The sequence below is a fragment of the Haliotis asinina genome, chromosome 6, assembly GCF_037392515.1.
Source record: "Haliotis asinina isolate JCU_RB_2024 chromosome 6, JCU_Hal_asi_v2, whole genome shotgun sequence".
Taxonomy (NCBI): domain Eukaryota; kingdom Metazoa; phylum Mollusca; class Gastropoda; order Lepetellida; family Haliotidae; genus Haliotis; species Haliotis asinina.
In genome coordinates this window covers 50,384,793-50,405,249 of record NC_090285.1, presented here as the reverse complement: position 1 = coordinate 50,405,249, position 20,457 = coordinate 50,384,793, and the positions used below count along the sequence as shown (strand labels likewise).

At 38.1% G+C, this 20,457-nt stretch overlaps 2 protein-coding genes across 3 annotated transcripts in view; one reads left to right on the top strand and one right to left on the bottom strand.

Annotated features, from left to right (window-relative positions):
- Window positions 1–4,316, bottom strand: part of LOC137286336 (uncharacterized) — a 14,098-nt gene extending 9,782 nt beyond the window's left edge. Inside the window, exons 1-3 of the mRNA XM_067818130.1 lie at window positions 4,080–4,316; window positions 3,517–3,570; window positions 2,348–2,454 (exon numbers count right to left, since the gene is read on the bottom strand). Of these exons, the coding sequence (XP_067674231.1) occupies window positions 2,348–2,454; window positions 3,517–3,570; window positions 4,080–4,115 (197 nt within the window). The 5' untranslated portion in view covers window positions 4,116–4,316. The remainder of the gene's footprint in view (window positions 1–2,347; window positions 2,455–3,516; window positions 3,571–4,079) is intronic.
- LOC137286335 (stabilizer of axonemal microtubules 4-like) lies at window positions 3,985–20,457 on the top strand. 2 transcript variants are annotated; one of them, XM_067818129.1, is made up of 12 exons: window positions 3,985–4,048; window positions 9,289–9,543; window positions 10,696–10,849; window positions 11,987–12,109; window positions 13,303–13,363; window positions 14,130–14,242; window positions 14,822–14,893; window positions 15,262–15,363; window positions 15,797–15,900; window positions 16,259–16,429; window positions 16,749–16,913; window positions 19,003–20,454. In XM_067818129.1, the coding sequence occupies exons 2-12, from the start codon at window positions 9,314–9,316 to the stop codon at window positions 19,088–19,090; spliced, it is 1,383 nt and encodes a 460-aa protein (XP_067674230.1). In that variant the 5' UTR covers window positions 3,985–4,048; window positions 9,289–9,313; the 3' UTR covers window positions 19,091–20,454. The 2 variants fall into 2 exon arrangements, with proteins under 2 accessions (XP_067674230.1, XP_067674229.1); XM_067818128.1 differs by lacking the exon at window positions 3,985–4,048 and adding an exon at window positions 8,336–8,498 and having other exon boundaries at window positions 19,003–20,457.

Here is a 20,457-nt window from a genome sequence, read left to right as displayed (position 1 = left end):
TAAAAACTTCCCTCATTTAAATCAAAACCCCAGTATTTCTTCAAACCTTGGTATTTAAAGGGGCACTGATGCGGAGCGAATAATGTTTCTCGCCAACGGTCTAATTACGAAACCAAACCGCAATTTGGTCAGCGCCCGCTCCTTCGACCGTGACGGACAAAGGAACTGGGCTCCTGTCCATATTAGCAGAATTTTTTCAACCTAAACAGTCAGGAGGCCGGATGCCCATCATATGCCATTTGTTTAAAAATATCCATGGTATCCCTTGTCCGATCGTAACCAAATATCCCAGCAGTGTAGTACTTTTCGGATGCTTGGATGGTATAGTTACTGATCCAATTTGAAAATATGATGTCTACAGGCACGTAACAAGCCAGTTGTTTCAGTACGGAAGATTGGAAAGCTTTATATTTAGGTAGTTTTGAGTGTTGGTTGAGCTGTGATAGCAAATATCATACGTAAATTTTGGTAGCTATGGTAGCTACAATGGTTTCTTATTTATGATAATAAAAACACACAACTGATTTATTTGAATTCGTAAACAAAAAACGATGACTTTGCCTTTGGTAGAGAAATCTGAAAATTTTCTTACGTAAAAAAACCCCTTATTTCACCTATTTACCAAAGTACACAGCAAATGCCAGTGTGCATTCCTTATGTAACGAAATTCCGTTGGTATCCTCAAAACAGTTTCCGGCCATAAGTGTTTTCAGGCTGCATGCGACACAGAGATTACATCTTCCTTGCTGTAACTCGCGTTTGATGGTGTAAATACACGTGTTATTTGTCATCATTCCCTGGATGGTCAATTAATGTTTTTTTAACAGGTATAATTAGAAGTAACACCACTTCGGTTACTCAACAAAGGTTCCCATTTGGCATTTCTCCTGTCTGGAGTAAATACTCAACATTATAAATTAAGGTCTGTAATGGCAAATGTATTGTATGTTATGTAATATGTGCATGTAGGTGATGCAAGAGGTTTTATCAGCTGAGTTACAAAAGCAAACATCGATCAAAGGATTAACCGATAACACACTGATTGATTAATTACTTTTATCTTCTAGCGGATTTGTCAAAAGGCAGAGTGTGTAGATGACAACACCCTGTCGTAAAGTGTGAGTGCAAAAACAACATCCTCCCTTCAAAGAATTAACCACCCTTGCCTTGATGATTGATTGCTCATTATTGGTTAACTAAATTTCTTAGAATAGTGGACATCATACAATTAGTTGCCAGGCGTGCTATCTTGGGAGACCAATGAGAGGTTTATCTGGTTTTCACCAACGAAAGACGTGAAACGATGTGTTACTTTTTCGCAAATGAGACAGTTGTAAGACACGCGACACAGAGCAGGATTATTTACTAGCTGCAGATGAATGGAATACGATTTCTTTTACGTGGATATTGATGGATACACTCCTGAACAAGGTAGTAGCCTGACATTGTTGCTATAAAATTAGTCTGTTTTACATTCATTATTTGCATTTTGTTTTAATTTATTTGTTGTAGCATTCAGCAGAATCTGTATGACAGAAAACAGACACTAGATCGCGTATGTGTGTGAAATAGGATCCACATTGGCAATCTATACAATGTATAAATGTTGAAGTTATGTTAGAAATTTACTATGAGTATAAGCAGATCGTGTGTTCTTTTATTAATTTTCAGAATCATACAAATATGACAATAAACTAATTAGGGTTATGAGGCAAAATATAGAGACGTACATTGGCTTCGTTATTTTTCCGTCCTAATAGTTTTTTTTACCATTTCTACCACTGGCAGATGATTAACCTTCAAAGTGTTTCATTTGTTTCCATAATACATTTGTAATGAAGTAAAAAATGACTTCACCTCAGCTGATCTGTCTATAATTAAACTATCAGTTGCGCCTACGGACTGCGCAGCAGAGGTCACGAACCAGTCACGAATTCTGGGATATCATCCGGGTACTCACGGGAGAAAAACAATAACAAAAGTTTACACCAGTCCACGGAAATTGCTCCGCATTAGTGCCCCTTTAAACAAAAAAGTATGGTACTCCAACTTTAAAATCATCATTTCTCATTTTTATAAAACCCATCATGTCAATGGGAATGTTTCATCGACATGTATATGACCATTATTTCAAACATGACAAATTTCTCTAGTAAATAGTTACTTTGTTATGACACAACTCTCTCATAAAGATTTATTTCACCCCAAACCGAAGCAACATTATTAAATGCCACTTGTAACATATCCACATCTCACTTGTAGCTGATGAACTGTTGTTTGAATTGTACACTTTGTGATGCATAGATTTACAATAATATTAGACAATTCTTTTACCATGGTAACTTACCCTGGGATATGCTCCGTACATCCATCCAGATACCTGACCACAAGATACTCATTTTGATTGGCTGAGTATTTTGTTAACTCTCGAAATTTCTCCCTCCATAGGAACATCTGTGGTCAGAAACAGTATGGCATATGACTGTCAGAGTCGTACATACATAGATAACAAACAACTGTGTTATAGTGCTGCTGATAAAGCATGAAGGTTATGATCATCAAAACACTGCAACTGTTGTAAGTCAATACCTTCTGGGCACCTTACTCTCCATAACATCCATAAGTCATTGTTATGCTAGCTATGATTATCATGGGAGTTACTAAAATCACAACGCTTTCTGAAAAGAAACCCTGACACTTTCACCAATGATGAAACACCCTACAACCCTGGTGCCTCACAAATAAGACATAAAGTGTGCTAGTGAAAAAAGGCGTTATATACCGTACATTTGTATTTTGCCTTTTTACATCAAGATGAGAAAATTGGATTGAATCCTGTATTCAATGCATCTGACGACTCAGTACGTAAAGAATACACCAGCATACTCTAGGCCAGTCACTTCAGCAACTTGTTTAACTCAGTACATTGGTCAACAAAGTAAACAATTCAACTTGATAAACAAGTCAGTTCCATAAACAAGTCCACAAAGTAAACCAGTCAATTTCTGTCAACAAGTCCACAAAGTAAACCAGTCAATTTCTGTCAACAAGTCAACAAAGTAAGTTAGTCAACTGTCAACAAGTAAACCAGTCAACTGTCAACAAGTCAACAAAGTAAACCAGTCAACTGTCAACAAGTCAACGAAGTAAACCAGTCAACTGTCAACAAGTCAACAAAGTAAACCAGTCAACTCTGTCAACAATTCAACAAAGTAAACCAGTCAATTTGTCAACAAGTCAACAAAGTAAACTAGTCAACTGTCAACAAGTAAACCAGTCAATTGTCAACAAGTCAACAAAGTAAACCAGTCAACACAGTAAACCAGTATAGTATACTGTTAACATTCTACTATGACAAACTGCCTGAACACCAAATCATCTGTGAGGGAAATCTTAGATTCATCAAAATTCAGTTTACATAAATATTTGGGGGAAACATACTAATGACACACAATGCAAGTCAGCCTTTACTTGAATTACTTGAACCCCCTTAAAGTTCAAATAGAATCGACTTACCCGCTTGGGACCTTCTTCGATCCTTGCCTCTCCATTCAAACTGTAGATGATAGCCTGGAAATAAAATAATTACTTTACATTTATATATGCTCCGGGATGTTTACTTTCTACATGATACAACCAGAAAAGAAAAGCAGTTACAAGAACGACGTTCATGTTTCTCTTTTTACCACGGCGCCTAAACGCAACAGAAAGGTGTTGTACTTCCGTAAACAAACGCTATCAATCATTGCAACAGATGTTTATCTTTCCGGATTTCAGGATCATACGTGAATAAATTGCCACCCATATTTAAACAACTTACACAAAACTGAAGTACATATGACGACAGAGTAAAAGAGTTTAGAAACACTCACAGGCGCTTGTATTGCTGAAACTAATACGTCCTGGGTCCAACAAGCGCACACGTACGGATATCACTGTACGCTTGTTGGACCCAGGACATATTAGTTTCAGCGTTACAAGCCCCTGTGGAAACACGATGAGAAACTTCGATATTTCCTAGAAGAGAAAGCACTGTTCACAATTTCAGGTACTGTAGTCTGTACATCCCACATCCCTACCTTCTCTCCAACATCCAGGGTAACCCAGCCGATCATTTCAGCAGTTTAGAATGGTAGCCGGACAAAAGTATGACTTTACAGGCTCACATCTATAGCCACGCTGACAGGATTAGAACGACGAATGTATATGTTTAGAAAATCGATCTGTCGCAACAATCAATGCCTCTCGCCAATTCTAGACTTGCCGTGGTTGGTCATCACGACTGCTTCTATTTTTAGATCTGTACGATCACGAACCACGGTTAACGGTATTTAGTTTCGATATTTATAACTCTCATGAGTATTATTGCATTTCTAATTTACGAAAATAGTTATCAAAATATTTATTGTTGTAATCTGTCCGGATACATCTGGCCTTGACAGTGGGAGTAGGGAAATCAGGTCAAGAGGGACCAAGGATAAAAGGGCCAAAAACTGGAAAAGTCAAAGGGCCTTAGAAAAGGCAAAAAGGCAAAACTTTTAGAAAACGGTAAGATTAGAAGAAATCCATTACATGTTGTCGCTGTAGTTCTAATCCTAACCATCTCAGGATGTATCGGTGTCGTTTGTTTATAATATCTCAGAGGGGTTACGTGTTTATGTAATGAGAATTTATTTTAACTTTGTCTATGGTCCTTTTGACTTAAATCTATGTCCCTTTTTGATTTTTTCAGTTTTCACCCTTTTGTCCTTTTAATGACAACCCGGTTGGGGGTGGGGGCGGTTTGATGTGAAAATGCTGTCGGGTTTATAAGCGTTGAACAAGATTCGCTGTGTTAATTGATTAAACAAACCAAATCCTCTACCAGCAATTTACCAGCTATATGACTGATACCACGAGCATCGATCTACTCAAACGGGATCAAATGACCTTCGTCAGTCAAGTCAGCGTGCTTGACGACCCGAACCCGTTAGTCGCCTTTTGAGAGAAACATGGTTTGCTGAAGACCAATTCTTACCCGGATCTTCACGTGTCCGTTGAAAAAAATAACACCAACCTAAATGTAAGCAGTGAACGTTAACATAAATAACTTGACTTTAACAATTAAATTGCAATACTGGGAGAATCACATTTTATTCTTACACAACATAATTACTGCCACATGACAATATTTGACCAAGTTCGATAACACTCTTTTCACAACCAAAGTGTTTCTATAGCAACAGAAGTTTTGCTTCATTCAGGTAATACCAGTAACGCCTGAACTTTCAGCCTCGTCCCTGAGGCCTGACACAATACATACATATTTCTGGCAAGATTTATATCAGTTGGTTAAACTTATTCAGTTAAACATATTTCTTCCCACTACACCAGTGTAAAATGCACTCACCATACTTCCATTATTGCCTATAAATATTTGAGTTTTTCTTGTATATTTAATTACTAAATCTAAATGGATTATTCATGACGATTTCACTATCTACCCCGTTACTACACGCAAATGCAACAGTTGACGTTCATGCGTCAGATTCAACGCTGACATTAGTCGGCTCCAGGAATTTTCAAAGGTTCGAAACACCTACACCCTACTCTTTGCTCCGCCACTGCTCAGAGCTACGTAACAGGCTATATGGTGACGTAAGATGGACACTTCCATCAAACCCACCTCGCTTTGTGAATTTCTATTGTTTAACGATTGCAGTTGCACCTCCATATTAGTCATAATTGTGCAATAATGCAATGGTGACGTGTCGTCGATCAGGATTCACTTCAAGACAATGTACAATTCACTGATAAAATAATCACTTAGTCAAAAGATAGGAGGGCAGTCATTATAACAGGCATGCATCTTTACCGGTCAGAAAACAACACCACTCTTAATATGAAAAATTGAAAAAAAGCAAGACAAAACAAACTCGACATAGTAGTAACTTAAATTATAGGCACATATACTCTTGAAAAAAATGTAGGGGAACCTGAACTTTGAAGTCTGGTAGAGTGAGTGAATGAGTTTGGTTTTACGCCGCTTTTAGCAATATTCCAACAATATCAAGACGGGGGACACAGGAAAATGGACCTCACACATTGTACCCATGTAGGGAATCGAACCCGGGTCTTCGGCGTGACGAGCGAACTCTTTAACCACTAGGCTACCCCACCGCCCCGAAGTCTTGTAGAAAGGAAACCCATGGAGGAACATTACAGTGACATTCATTTGTATGCAGCAGCATTTCACGTTATCACCACACGTAAACACAATGCATGGGAAGCACGTGCACAACGTGGGAGCCTCCTACACGTGCATGGGGTGTCATTATGAATCTTGACGTTTTTCAGGCAGGTCGATAAATCACCGTAGACCATTTTTTTCGATAATTTTCTCCATCTGTGCGTGGTCAGGAATTTCAGGGTCAAATCACACACTACCGACTGAAAACTTTAAACCTGAAATTTTCATGTCATACTCCGGTCACCTAACAAGGGGGATAACTGAACGAACAGCTTTGCTTTGAATGAAATCCATGTGGTGATGCATTCTCATCCATTATTATTGTATCAGCATTGAATCAATCCCATATATCTCCCAATTTCGACAATCGTACACTGAAAGTACAGGTCCCCTACAATTTTTAAGAGTATATTTGACAAAGACCAAAACATGCTGAATATTTGGAGGAACGATTGTCGACGTAAATTTTTTTCAAAAAAAAAAGAGAAACCTTGAACATAAAAATAGCTTTACTCACCTTTGTAGTGAATCACTAAAACGCATCCCACACGGGATGCAGGTGCATCATAAAATTGTGTATCGCCCCAAGTTGTACGCCACATTAACGGTATTCAAAAGCACCACTGAAGACAAAAGAATGCCAACGCTGACAGAAGCTCAACGCCACAACGCTACCGGCCATTTACGGGTAAAGTTTTTACATAACGTCACCGGGCTAAACGTCTACAGTGTTGCACTGGCAACGCGTGAGATGGCAGCGAGCACAACAGGGGCAGTTTTGTCCTCAGATGAGTCTCGGTTTCTTCTCAGGCGTGCTGGTGGATGTTCACGTGTATACAGACGTCGGAACGAACGTAAGACCGATAACTGTATACACCAGATTGATAGATTTTGCGACGACAGTGCTATGGTGTGGGTAGTATCCATCTTAATGGCCGGGCAGCTGTTGTGTGTGCAAGTGACACGACCTCACGTTGTAAGTGTTTGCCTGGAATCCTCCAGCAAAACAATGTTCATGTTACGCTGGTCTTCTCCATTTGCCCCCCACTACACACCTCAGACACTACAACAACTGCTCGCAGCATTTCAGCGAGAGTATTAAAAACTCCTCACGGCAGCATTCGGCATGTGCTTTCTTCTATGGGGGCGGTAGGGTAGCCGAGTGGTAAAGGCGAAGTCAAGTCGCTGGTCAAGCCGAATACCAGGGTTCGATTCCCGACATGGGTACAATGTGTGAAACCCTTTTTTTCTGGTGTCTCCGGCCGTGATTTTGCTGGAATATTGCTAAAAGCGGTCTAAAGCTGAACTCACTCACTCACTCAGTCACTCTTCTATGGGCCACCGCTGTCAAGCTGGTATCGATGCTTATGGTGCTCACACCAAATACTGACATTTTACTCCGACCAAGTGGTTTCAATAGCCCTCTGTAGTTTTATCAAACACTTTCTGGATAATCGTGTTTAGGCAATTTGTAAAGTGATGGTTTCAATGTGATTGAGCAGTGATGTCATGTTTGAATCAGTTATATGTTCTCAGCAAATTAACTCCAAAATAACATGTCAAAATTCTGTTTTTGAATAGCATATATCAAACGGATGTCTTGAAAGTAGCTTTAATCAGACGGGTAATGACATTAATGACAAATAAGGAAACAACCAGGAAATACGTAATCTAATGTTTGACCGATACAGAAGCCGTTGCTAAGATACTCAAGGCATTATCTGTTTTGATGGAAACGAACACTAAGTAATGACGGACGGAGTAAGTAGCGTCAGTCTTAAGAATATCAACAACGTTCACAATCTACAACTAGTATTACTAGTGACCGAATAAAATTGCCATGTCTCACAATACTTGGATCGATCGTTATGCTGTTGATCACTGGATTATCTGGTCCAGACTGGATTATTTACAGACAACCACCATATAGCTGGAATACTTCCGAGTGTAGCATAAAAAAGGAGTAATGGATTTAGACGGTTTCCCTATCCGAGATTTTTAATCAGTATCACAACGTATATATATATACCTACCGTTATCAATTATATTCTTTAGCGACCAGGCGGTCACTATTCGACCGAGTTATACCCCTTTGTTCACGTCACCGGTTTACGTGCACATGTTCGGTTGTCAAGATCAACAATACAAAGCTTGGCTTGTAAATCGGATTTGTTTTACTGTGTTCTCTTCTCTGAAACTTCAATAACACGGATACTATTCAGATGTAAGCCGTCTGCAACGCATTTACACAATCGTGAACATTGCAAAGGTAAATAGATAAAAGCTTAGTCGTAGAAAATATCTAAATTGGTTTGTTTCACTGCACTGAGTTTGTCTCAATAGAAATGTGTTCATATTGAAAAAAAAGCTAAAAAAAATTCCTGTTTCTCTCAGATAGTTAAACACACACTTTGCTCTTCCTCCAAATATGCATACACATCGTATCACATCTAAGATCAATGTTGTTATATTTTACATCGTTTGAGTGAGACTTACTGTAGTTTATTCACTGACATGCTTGACGAATTTCATGCATCATGATTTTTAATATTTCCTAAGATTTCAATTTTTCATTCATTTGTATGAATATAGATAATATATCTTGCATGAAGTGTTATCTTACCCACACATCTGAGTTACATTTTATATGTCTAACCAGACCAAAAATTATTTTATTGTTATTTATGTTGGTAAAAATAAGTCTATCTACTATACATTGAAATGCTGCAGTGAAAGTTAAACTTGATAAAATTTGCAGTCTTGAAAATTGTTTTTGTAATGTTAAATAGCAAAACTGAGAAAACTGAAATTATAATCTTACACAACATATATGTTACTCTCACATAAATTGACAGATTATCATACAGCATTTTTCCAAACACATGAGCTTTTTTGATGTCACATTGTTTCTGTGGTAACAGATGGTGTTTAGATTCTGGTAATTTTTTGGCATTTACTTTTTATTTCCAAATGAATTAAAAAATAATTGTATGGTTTACTTTTGGTGAAGTAATTGCATGTTGAGCATTATTCTTGACTACTGATCCCTTCTTTTTCAGTGAAAAAAACCTGATAATATTCAAAATGGGTCCACTGCCAAAAGGTAGCAGGAATGTCCACATCAACAAGAGTCATGGTCCTGACACTAACATGATGAAGTTCTACGTCACCCAGAATTCTACCACATATGGCAGATTCTGGGACAACTACAAGCCAAGGCAAGGTCGCCACACTGGGACTGGTTACAAATCCAACTTCCGTCCCTCTGTGTACTACAGCCAAAGATTAGATGAAGTTGATAATCCTGTCATGGGGTGAGTTTCTTTAAGTGTTTGTTTGTTGTTTAATGCTGCACTCGGCAGTGTTCCAGCTATATGACAGTGGTCTGTGAATAATTGAGTCTGGACCAGACAATCCAGTGATCAACTCCATGAGCATCAATCTACGCAGTGGTGACATGATGACATGTAGGGGTCAACCAAGTCAGTGAGTCTGACCACCTGATCTCATTAATTGTCCTTTTAGTCCATTGTATTATGTATTTTCGTTCAAAGAAATTGGAGATTAGCAACATTATATATATTCTTAAACCACTCACTACACTTAATGTGAAAATCAATGCTTCCAAATTTTCCCATCATCCCATTGGCAGCCATCTTGGATTTATGTCAAGTACTTTTTAAAAGTTAGGTGATATTTGTTTATGACACATTTGTCTGCCAAAGAGATTTTAGGTTAAAAACAACAAGGATAATAGTTTGTCGTCTTCAACAGTATTAATTCCTTAGACCCGTATATATCAGACTATCTGTTATTCCTCTCTGTGAGTAGATCATAATATTGTATCAGTTATTCCAATTTGTTGGTGGGTCGGTGTTAAACAAATTACCCTTAGTCTTTTCTATAACCTTTTTAAATTGTAGTAATTCGTTCACATGAAATTTTTGACAGCATATGCATTTGTGTCTGGTGATTCATGTATCAAGCTAAAAAAAGTGAATGATATATCATGATTTTGCAAATTTTGAATGACTCTCTGAACGCTTTCTTCTTCTCTAATGAAGAAAAAATATGTGCTGACTGAACTTGAACTTAGTGTAATTAACTGAAAGTTGTAATTGTGATTGCTGCCATATATAGCTGAAATATTGCTGAGTGCGGTGTAAAACTAAACTCTCTTGCTCAATGTAAGTGTGATTGGTGAGTGAATGTCTTGTGGTGTCTTGTGTTGTTGTTTTGTTAGGAAAACATCCTGTTTCCCTGTTGTCCAACAAAGTTTTCTCACAGCCCCCTGTCTCTGTTGCCTTTCACTGTAACAGGGGAAACAGGAAATAAAAATTGTCAATTATAAGCAAAAATGTGACTCAGCCAAGAAGTTAAACAAAAATCAGCAAGACTTTATGCAAATATTTCTGTGCCCCAAACTTATGTATGTGATGATTTATGTTAAAATATTCCTTTTCCAGTCGCATCTGTGCAGACAATTATGTAACCATGACAACCAAAGACTTCCAGCCCTACAAGGAGAACTCTGGCCTAGAGCCTCTACCTCGATCAACACATCACACAGGCTCAGGATTTGTCAGACAAAAACCAATAACAAACCCCACTGACAGGGAGGTAAGTCAGATTGATACCTCATTTCCTGTTGCTTTTTGATGAATTGCAGATTAGAATTAAAGAATTGTGATGTAATGATGAATCTAGTGTAGTGTATGCCCTCTATCAGTTCTTACTGTGCTCTGTTCAGATATGCCCATCGGTACAATTTTAGATTTAAACTTTTTAACATGGAGAATCTCGTGCGATTGACATCAAAGTCTTGAGCAAAGCATTTACTGATTTAAACTTTCTTATGACTTTTTGAATATTCATTATGAGTGAAATTGACATAATTAAACTTTGGCTGCTTTTGCAAATCATTATTTACTAAGGTTTACTGTGAAGAGTTGGCAAATCTGAAGTGTTTACCCTTGAAACTATGGTTTGTTGTTGATGTGACAGGTGTGTCTGTTTAGTAATCTTCATAGAGATGAAAGTATGTTCCTAAATAGAATAGTTCTGTCTTAAGTTGCATGACTTTTAAAGTGAATTTACTATCTATTCACTAGAAGAGATATGTTGCATGAGCTAACCTTAGAAAAATCTCCAACTTAGTTTAGCATCAAATCAGCATGAACATTGATTACAGTAGAATAGATTGTCCAAGATTATGTTTTAGCTCCTTTAGATAGTTGAAACAGTTATAGAACCTTTTATAACAGTTTCTTTTAGCCAAAGGTACATTCCTGTTTTTGTTTTTTTCTGGATGATTATTCAAAGCCATTGGACTAAACTCACTTGCATGGACAATCAGTAGTCTTGATGAGTATCTTTAAACCTGCTGTTACAGTATCGACCACTGGTTTCTTTAGTTCAGGAAGTGGTGTGGTAGACCTGAGTTTGATTCTCCACATGGGTACAATGCGTGAAGCCCATTTCTCCAGTCTCCCATCGTGATATTACTGGAATATTGCTAAAAGCGGTGCAAAATCACAGTCAGTCATTCAGCTTTGGATGTAACATATCTGACAGTGGTCAGTAACTCTATACAATCACTCATGTCGATGCATTGACCCATGAGTAGGTGTAATCAGTCATCTGAGAATAGAAAAAGGATGAAATTGTTTATTTACATGGGAATGTGCCTTTTTTCTGTCTTATTACTCCATTCTGCTGCTCTATAATGCTTTGTCTGTCTCTCCACCTGCTCTGTAGGTGAAAGGTGTTTTTGTAGACACTCGTGCGGCAAGTGCGCCAGCAGACATCTTGCCACGAGGCAAGCCTCTCCTTCACAAACTCAAGTCTAAGGACCCTGTTGAGCTTGAAAACAATGGCTATGTAAGTAGTGAGCTGCGTCTTCAGACTTAGAGGCAACTGTGAACATTTTTTCATTCAACACAGGGCTCCAGAAATATTCTTGAACCATTTTACTCACAAAATTTTCATGCATACCATATGTTGATTAATGTGCATTATTATAGTATGGTACATTAACATGTAAACATCTGTGGTGCCTACATATAAAATGATTTAAAGAAGCACTCATGTTGAAAAGGATAAAGAAGTAAATACACAAATTGTTGTTTTGTTGTTAGGGTTGTTTTTTTAAAAGTTTGACTGAATATAGTATGCATGTGATTCAAAATGAATTTTTTATTGTATACATGCAAATACACAGTGTCATTGTACCAAAGGACCTTTGTACTGTGATGATTGGTACTCCTTATTCTCTGAACATTTGTAGCCCTAAGAATTCTTAACTTTGGTCATAGCCAATGTGTTAAGAATGGACTTAGGAAGTTCATAGGGATATGAACGTTTTGAGAATATCTATCCTGTACCTTAACTTGGACTTATGACAGAGAGATACTAGCGATAGTTGTTGCTTGTTCTATGGAGAGTAACTTTATACCGAGTCTGTCCCTTGGTCGGATTACAAGACTTTGTTGAAATAACTCTCTTAGATGAGAAAAGTCATTGTTTCCCACAATAAGATTTCAATATCCATATTTCTGTCCCTATTTCCTAAATTCAGACTTTGCTGGAAACTAAATCTCTTATCCAACAGTTGTAAACATGATGGCCAAATTACTTGGTGGTGCCATTAACTTTTGTTGCCGTGCTTCCTTAGATTGCCACACAAGAGATTTTACAGGAACAGCAGAAACATGAGATCCGGGTTAGAATTGGTCTTCAACAACCCACAGCTTGCATTGTGTCACAATCTTGTAGATGGATGCACATGCTGTTGATCACAGGATTGTTTGGTAGACTGATGCCCTATAGCTAAAATATTGCTGGGTGTGGTGTCAAACAAGAAACAAACAGGCAAACAAAACAAACTGTAGAACTGGGATGTCATTTGAGATTTTATCTAAATATTATGAAATTTTAGTTGGGGACATGCTAGTATGAATGGTTCATAGGGATGTGTATTTGCATAATGAAGAAAACACAACCTAAGTGTGATGAAAATACATGGATAAACCATAATCAATTTCTGTGTGTCATGAATCTGTTTGATCATTCAGGGTCCCAAATCCATGGTGTCAGAAACACATGAGAGGTTCAAAGGTCAACAAGGGAATCACTGTAAGTTATACGTTGTTGTTTTTCCAGTGCTCCTTGACAAATAGCATGTTGTTTTTCATTTGACAGAGCGTGACTTTTTGAATTTATTATCGCATCAGTGTTGTTTCAGCCATGTAGCAATGAGACCAAATTAATATCATTGATTTGGGTGATTCTGTCTTAAACGTGACACCTTTCATGTTAACTGCGTTCTTGGTCAAATAACTTTGGATATATGTGCCACTCACTTCATCAAAGTAAATCAAGATTGGGATCGGTCTCTGAATTTCATATGTGTGCTGTCATAAATATGGAAGTCTCTGGCCAGTTTTAGTGTCAGTCACATCAATATCCGATTTGACACATTAATAAGATTTGAGATTTTAAATACCAGAGACCACTGATATATATTCTCTGCTTAAAAAAACCCATTCAGGTACCCTAGTTTTCCATGGTGCCATAACTGTCAAGGCACTGCCTTCCCATGGACACTCCAGTAACCATATGAACAGGGTTGAAATCCTGGGTTTTCTCCAGTTGTGTATTTTGGCTCGTCATCACCAGCTCATTATCAATTGGACTGAAGTCCTTAGCTGAAATGCTTTGACTTCTGAAATACAGCTCAGGATGGTGAATGAAGTCACCCACAAAACAAGCCTGTCTGTTTGTATTTCTTCTAATTTGTCTTTAGCATGTTTGCACTTCTGTGTAAAGTAAAGTTAAAGACAGCTGTCTCAGTCTGTGGGTAAGGTATAAACCTGACGATGGGAATATCCTTGTGTTTCAGTGGACCCGAATCAGCTGACTGTGGGGCCACAGCAGGACACAGGATTCACTCACAGCTACAGCAGGGAGCCTGTCACATACCATCCAATGTCAGCATTCAAGAATGAGGAGCCGGTATGTGGTTCCTGTTACCCAGAAGGGTATCCTCAGTGATTGTAAATCGTCCCTGATCTCTGCAAACAATTATGATATCAACTTGTCCCCAAAAGTTTAAAATCATATGGGCCCTTGATTCTTATACCACAAGATCAAGCTTCAGATACCACATGGGCCTGATATTGGAACACAAGCGTTACCAGTATTTTGTGTGTGTGAAAACTTATATTGCCAAATTATCTATCCCTTGTAAATAATTGCTATACATCCCACTACAAAGGATTAAGACAGAACGTGCAAAGCTTGACATGATACATGATTCCTCCAAGTTTGTGCTAACTACAGGACATCATACCTCTGCTTGTTGGCAACAACAAAGTGGTACCTGTATCAGACCTGACCTCTTACCAGACATGCCAGGATATGATTTGATTACCAATAAAAGCAATATTAAAATCCCAACTCACTCACTCACTCACACATAGGGTTATTTCATGGCAGTTGAAATATGACATTGTACAGGGAAATGTGTTTTACATTAAGTATGTAACGTCGTCACAGAATTAAATTTTGATCAAGTTTCTATGTTACTTACAGGGTTATTTCACGAATCGTCCAACTGGCATCAGCATCATGAAGACCAGTTTCCTCCCAACAGAATACCCCAGGGTAAACGTCCTTCACATTACATTACAGTTGTCCAAATTCTGAAAGTCTGTTATGGCTTTGTTGTAATAATGTGTGCATCAAGGGGAGTAACTCTTCCATGCAAGAGTGTTCATAACCCCCTTACATTGAAATACATTAAACATGTCATAATGTTTGGAGTTGAAACTATCTCAATAAAAAATTTCCATATGTCAATAGTATATCATTTTTATTCTTTATATTTTAAAAATGTAATACCACCAAGTCATAATGTTAACCAACAGTGGCATGAAGGCCATTTGCTTGCAGCGTACTGAGACAAACTTACCTCTTACTGTCTGAAAGGTAATCAGGTGATACGTGTTTTATGTGTATTTATATAATTTCAGGGTAAGGAGCCCCTACCAAACTTGGCAGCACCATCTGACCATGACTCTGGTTTCACCCGAGAGAGAGCCAAGCCCTTGTATGTCCACAGACGGATGGGAGACGTGAGTACTGGCTCTAAAACACTGAGGAGCAGGGAGATACCGTATTGTTAGACCAGTTAGTTCAAGGGGAGGTAATCAGGGGTATTGCTAAATATTGACAGTAGGGATACCACTGAAATATATAATGTTAAGATAGTGATGCAGGTGTGATTGTTTGATAAATGAAGTTGTACTTATTTTGGGGTCAATTTCTTGAATGGAAAGACATTTTGGAAGATCACAAAATATCTCATGTTTACCGAATGAAGGTTCTGTCTGTTGCAGGAAGAATTACATGTGGAAAATGCCACATTTATTTTTTTCCTTCTTGGTGAAGTTATAAATCCATGATTATTTTGACAGAGCAGAATGGGGGGAGTTTTCAGATTAGTCCGTTTTCAGATTAGTATGTCTGTCAAGTTACTGTTGTAGATGACACCTATGTTTGTTGTAGGCATATGACAAGGCTGGCGATATCCCCAACATGAAGCTGGACAAAACACAGAAGAGGGACCCCACAGAATTCATCAACATGCACCATCCAGACAACCACTCCAGGTCAGTGCGTGACAGTATGTGACAAGATATCACATGAGAATATAGTGCATGGCAGTACATGACAATACAAGATGGTGCGTGACAGCACTTGACAATACATGATAGTATTATGACATGAAAACATGACAGTCCGTGGCATGACAGTACATAGATGCTGGATAGAATAAAGTTTCCTATTTATGGTTGTAACTGAAACCTTTGTAACCTCACCCTCATGCTTTTATTGATTGGTCTATTCTGAAATAATGGGGTTGTGAGTTTTATGCTGTAATAAACTCTTATGTTTTGATTTTTCAGTAAACAATGATGCTCTTCAAATGCTGACGCCATTAACACAATATTTTGTTAATGTCCCCAGTGTGTCCATGAATGTATACCGTGGTCTACAGAACCCTCCTCCAAGTGAAGCTGGACGTCTTGGCCGGACAGCCACAGGGCAACAGGAAGCGTCTGGCTACAGCAACAACAGTGACCGGTTCATCCAGACATCTGATGACCCACGGAGATTCCTGACACACTACATGACCAGGTAGAGCAGTCTGTGGCTTCCCTCACCTGCTGCAAATTGAATGTCTTTCAGTCATTATTCGCTTTTACCGCAGTAGTCCAGCAATTTCAAGGTGGGGGACACCAGAAATGGGCTTCACAGACTGTTCTCAATTGGGAATTGAACCCACTTCTTCAGTGTGACGAATAAATGCTATAACCAATAGGCCCTAAAAATTCTGGCTGAAAGAACGTTAACATAACTCATAGCTACAAACATTTACCTGACTTTGCTTTTATAAACTAGCGAAGGATTATGATGTGAAATTACAAATCTCGTGTACAGCCATCTTGTCCCACAGGTTCACTGACATCACTCCTGTGGGAGTGGAACGTGAAGGTCACTGTCGGGGTGGAGTGCAACAGCAGAAACCAGATGGCTTCACCAAGAGCACCTCTGTCCACGTGAACGGTGCTGACATCAACACCACAGATACGCTACGACGTCTTGAGCCTTATGTTGCCAGGTGAGTAGCTTGAGAATACTGTCATCATGCAAACATCATCATGTTGATAGAAAACAAAAAAGCACTCTACTATAAAGACAGCTTCAGTCATCAGTCTGGAGCTAATGTAAGCATAGAGGACTTGAATGAGGTCACCATTAGTCTCTAGTTTGAATCCTGCTGAGGTACTATTGTGAGGTCACCATTAGCCACTAGTCTGAATCCTGATGAGGCACTCTTGTGAGGTTGACATTAGTCATTAGTCTGAATCCTGATGAGGCACTCTTGTGAGGTCAACATTTAAAAGTCACTGGTCTGAAGCCTGCTGAGGTGGTCTTGTGAGGTCGACATTAGCCACTAGTCTGAATCCTGATGAGGTACTCTTGTGAGATCAACATTTAAGTCACTGGTCTGAAGCCTGCTGAGGTGGCATTGTGAGGTCGACATTAGCCACTAGCGTGGATCCTGCTGAGGTACTTCTGTGAGGTCACCATTAGTCACTAACTGAAATCCTGCTGAGGTGTTCTTGTGAGGTCACCATTAGTCATTAGTCTAAATTCTGCTGGGTTTGTCTTGTGAGGTCACCATTAGCCACTAGTCTGGATCCTGCTGAGGTACTCTTGTGAGGTCGACATTAGTCTGGGGCCAGTGTTAAGAGATTCCAAAAATGATGCTGATAGTTGAATATTATAAGGGTAACTCTATTTTTCAGGGCATTATCATTTGCAGAAGCATGAGGTCTTTGATTAACTGCCCGAAGAAGGAGGACAGTTGAAAAGACTGATGGCTTCTGCAAATGATAATACCCTAAAAAATAGTGTACCGTTATTATCGCTAAAATGAATAGAATTTTTAATAAAATAAGAATAAAAACAGCGGCATCGATTTAGAAGCATATACCGCCAACAACAAAACGACGGAGGTCACCGACACACATTTCACAAACATAGACACGTCATAGAACAACACAGATGACGTCACTATTGAAAGTGACGACATTCGACCTTGACCTTTGCTCATAGTACCAGCCGCCATTGCTTTCAGTGATCAACAACGTTAGACTTCAACTCGATATTTTCATTGCTGTATGTCGTCATTTATGGTACAATCGTTATGGTTGGCACAGGCAGGAAAGTGCATAATGGCACAAGCACATGTGACGAATGTGAGCCAGATATATGGTCAATAATGAACCCAAGTTCAATCGAGCCGTAGGTGATGAACTTCAACAGCTGAGCTACGTATGACGTCACCTAACAACGGGCTTCATTCTGGCCCATCGTTAAGCATTTTGCGGGCATTATCAAGTTACTGTGGACCACTCATTTCTGATAACGTGCGGTCGTTTTAATGATAATTCTATCCATTTTAGCTATAATATAAGGGTAACACTATTTTTCAGGGCATTATCATTTCCAGAAGCCCGAGGTCTTTCATTAACTGCCCGACGAAGGAGGGCAGTTGAAAAGACCAAGGGCTTCTGCAAATGATAACTCCCTGAAAAATAGCGTTACCGTTATTATAGCTAAAAGGAATAGAATTTTTAATAAAATAAGAATAAAAACAGCGGCATCGGTTTAGAAGCATTTACTGCCAACAACAAAACGACGGAGGTCACCGACACACATTTTACAAATATAGACACGTCATAGAACAACGCAGATGACGTCACTATTGAGAGTGACGACATTCGACCTTGACCTTTGCTCATAGTACCAGCTGCCATTGTTTTCAGTGATCAACAACGTTAGACTTCAAGTCGATATTTTCATGGTTGTATGTTGTCATTTATGGTACAATCGATATATGGTCAATAATGAACCCAAGTTCAATCGAGCCGTAGATGATTGAACTTCAACAGCTTAGCTACCTTACAGTGGCCCGCTCATTTCTGATAAGGTGCAGTCGTTCTAATGATAATTCTATCCATTTTAGCTATAAGAATGAGTAATATTTTAATATGATCATACATACTGCTGGATAATGGTTACATTTTATGATAATTTTCACATTTTGTTTTATTCTCATACTCAGCCATGTTTCAATGCATGACATGATCAGAGGTAAAGAAGAAATCAACACTTGTTGAAATTTTATGACTTTTTTCCAGGAGTATCAAAGCAAGGGATGTGTTTTATGATGATCATCTCCACGATGCTAAGTCTCACCGACTAACAAGGTCAGCCCTGGTCCACTGATTACTTCCTGGATGTCAAGAACACTGTCGGGCCAAACTGTGTCCAAACTGTGATATTGTCTTTATTGTGAATGTGCACACTGTTGAGTTTTTATAGAAATATAGGTCATCATTGTTCTGTTGAATTATATATTTTGAAGTCTACAACATTTGTTATGTGACGACCTTCAGTTGAAGATTTTGCTTTATAAGTTAAAAGTAATCGGATTACTTTGATATATTTCATTATAATATATATTAGAAATGGAAAGGTTTCAAGGAATGCAAATAATTTATGTTTTCTGGCAATATAAAGTTTTGTAATTAAAAACTCTGTGATACCTACAATTTGATACTATGCATATATTCAGTATTATGAAACCTTTTACATTTTCGTGCCAAACAACTTTTCGAAAGTTTGGCTTCATAAATTTGTCTGTGAAGTTTTGGAATTAGTAAAACCTACACATCCTGACAATGCAATAGATAAAAAAGCACTGCATCTGAAAGTATTTAACAGTGAAACTGCTGTCTTCACAAACCATTATTCTCACAGTTCACTATGTACATAGATCTCAAGGTCATATTTTGTTATTTGTAATTATTGTATACAGTGTGAAAGTGTGAAACATATTGTATTAATTACACAAATAATTACTTTTTGCTCAGTATTCTGATAATAATGTAGTTTTATATGGCCATTTCAAGGAAACTGTGATGACACTTTCTAAAACACTTTCTTTGCTCTGTGTGCAGTTTTATCCACAGAAATGTAATGAGTCAGTTTAATTCAAGTCTTTGCTCATGTCATACAGCTGAAATGTTTACAGGGTGATTTATGATATATATTTATTATGCATTAATCTAACATTGTTAACTCAGTAGTAATAATTCTTAAGATCTGCTTGGAAGATTTCCTCTTGGATGTTGAAATATTTCCTGATTTAGCTCAATTTTATACACCATTGTCTACATTTTCAAGATTATTTATATATATATTTCAACTAACATCAGTATTAGAGGAATTTGATTTACAAATGGTTTGTATCTGTCAGTCACATGCAAACAAAAGGCACTTTATGTTTTTGTTAAATTATGTTCTCAAATGTGAACCAATGTCGGATGCCCAACATGACTTGACTTGTGGATTGTGTAAATTGTTTGTGGGTGAAAGTCTGTGTACTTTCTGTAATCAATAACTGCTGAATTGATACATAGTCAGAGCAGCAAGCAATGAAATTTGATGTACCGGTAGCTGCCATTTACCATGAGCATAGTACCCATTTAAGACAGCCATGTGAAGATTACTGAAGTCATTAATGTCTGTCTTTTCTGGCATGAAGTTTGCCTTTGGAAGTCTGTCTGGCAATAAATCACTGAACACATGCA

What these genes read in the sequence shown, in the direction of transcription:
- LOC137286335 (XM_067818128.1), top strand. Translation starts at nt 9,314, where the DNA reads ATGGGTCCACTGCCAAAAGGTAGCAGGAATGTCCACATCAACAAGAGT. An exon ending in AGCTTGAAAACAATGGCTAT is followed by an intron (nt 12,110 to 13,302) that starts GTAAGTAGTGAG and finishes TTGATCATTCAG; the next exon opens with GGTCCCAAATCCATGGTGTC. An exon ending in CATTCAAGAATGAGGAGCCG is followed by an intron (nt 14,243 to 14,821) that starts GTATGTGGTTCC and finishes TGTTACTTACAG; the next exon opens with GGTTATTTCACGAATCGTCC.